The sequence below is a fragment of the Cebus imitator genome, unplaced genomic scaffold (genome assembly GCF_001604975.1).
Source record: "Cebus imitator isolate Cc_AM_T3 unplaced genomic scaffold, Cebus_imitator-1.0 Scaffold406, whole genome shotgun sequence".
In the NCBI taxonomy this organism is placed as follows: Eukaryota; Metazoa; Chordata; class Mammalia; order Primates; family Cebidae; genus Cebus; species Cebus imitator.
Genome location: NW_016107721.1, coordinates 1,277,604 through 1,279,412, shown reverse-complemented (window position 1 = coordinate 1,279,412; position 1,809 = coordinate 1,277,604). Strand labels below are relative to the sequence as shown.

Here is a 1,809-nt window from a genome sequence, read left to right as displayed (position 1 = left end):
ATGCAATGGCGCGATCCCGGCTCACCGCAACCTCCGTCTCCTGGGTTCAAGCAATTCTCCTGCCTCAGCCTCCCGAGTAGCTGGGACTACAGGCGTGCACCACCATGCCCAGCTAATTTTTGTATTTTTAGTAGAGACGGGGTTTCACCATGTTGACCAGGATGGTCTCGGCCTCCCAAAGTGCTGGGATTATAGGCGTGAGCCACCACGCCTGGCAACGTAGGCATTCTTTCCATCTTAAGTACACAGGCTGAGAACGACGAAGGCACTTGCCCAAGGTTCACAGGGTCGGTGACAGAAGCAGGGCAGGGACCTTAAGTGGAGATGGGCCTGGGGAGTGCGGACGCCGAGCGAGGAGGGACTCGAGGAGACAGCGTGCAAAGGATTTGTGGCGGGGGGTTGGGGGGGTAGAGCAGTTCTGCGCAGGCGCATGGAAACTTCCCTGGGGGAGGAGGCCTCGGGGTCCGTTACCCGCGGAAACCCTCCAAGAAAAGCAAATGGCCCTCATGCCCAGAGGCGCGGGATCCTGTCTGGGAAGCATGTTCCCAGGGCCACCACAGTGTCTCCACGCCTGTCCCCAGCCGACAGCCACTCACCGACGCTCGGAGCAACGTTCCCACAGCAGCCGCCATCTTCAGTGCACGCAGGCGCCGCGGGACGGGCAGAGACGTAGGGGCGGGGCCTACGGGTGGTGGGTGGGGCATCTGCGCGCGGGGGCGGGGCGGGGCGGGGCGGGGCGGGGCGGAATGAGCCCCGGCTCCCTGTTTCTTGGGGACCCTGAGGGAGAAATTCCCCTTTAGGCTGAATGTTTGTGTAATTGACACGTAGTTTTCCTACCGTCGCCCCAACCTAAAAAAGAACTAATCCAGGCGTGGAATTAGGTATTTATTTCCATATTTCCCACTGTTTTGTTAACCTTGTGTGGATTACTGTTTCTACTATTTCTGTGAAAGGATCCCTTTCTTATTTCAGCCTCAGGTAGAGATTTCTGGCTTCTGTATGAAATGGAATTAATTACTAATGCAGTTTTAGCCCGTTAATAAGGTAAGTGGGCTAGACACATCAAGGCTTTGTTGGCCTGAAAACCACTGGAATTGTATGTGGTCTTCCATTTTGGCCTCTCTTCCCCAAATTGGGACAAATTTAAAATTTGGTTTTTGTCAATTAGTAAAGCCAAGTGTTCAGTGGTGACCGCAGTACTTTGAAGCAAGCACATCAAACACAGATAAAAATCACACGGTAGCCTTACAGTAAGTGTGACAAATTGCTATATTGGAATTGGTATTTTCTTTTCTTTTCTTTCTTTTTTTTTTTTTGAGACAGGGTCTCACTCTGTCACCGAGGCTAGAGTGCAGTGGCGTGATTTCGGCTCACTGCAGCCTCTGCCTCTCGGGTTCAAGTGATTTTCCTGCCTCAGCTTCCTGAGTAGCTGGGATTACAGGCACCTGCCACCACGCTCAGTTAAGTTTTTGTATTTTCAGTAGGGATGGGGTTTCACCATGTTGGCCAGGCTGGTCTCAAACTCCTGACCTCAAGTGATCCACCCCGCTTGGCCTCCCAAAGTGCTGAGATTACAGGCATGAGCCACTGCACCCAGTATATTTTCTAAAACCATCTCAGGTACTGCTAGGCACCACCCTGGGTACCAGTTCTCAGCTGTGGAAGGGACTGCCTTGGATGTGGAGAGACACACGTGTTTTGACTGTTTCACTTCACTCCTTCTTTGTGTTTGTTTAATTATGTCTGTGTTTAGCAGATGATTAAAAAAAAAGGAGATTACGATTTTGGAGCTCAGAATTGTACTGTAGG

General features: G+C 51.8%; 1 protein-coding gene across 1 annotated transcript in view; it reads right to left on the bottom strand.

Annotated features, from left to right (window-relative positions):
* PRDX3 (peroxiredoxin 3) overlaps positions 1-702 on the bottom strand; it is a 10,779-nt gene extending 10,077 nt beyond the window's left edge. The window contains exon 1 of the mRNA XM_017509096.2: positions 597-702. Coding sequence (XP_017364585.1) covers positions 597-632 — 36 coding nt within the window. The 5' untranslated portion in view covers positions 633-702. The remainder of the gene's footprint in view (positions 1-596) is intronic.
* Between the last annotated feature and the right edge of the window lie 1,107 nt (positions 703-1,809).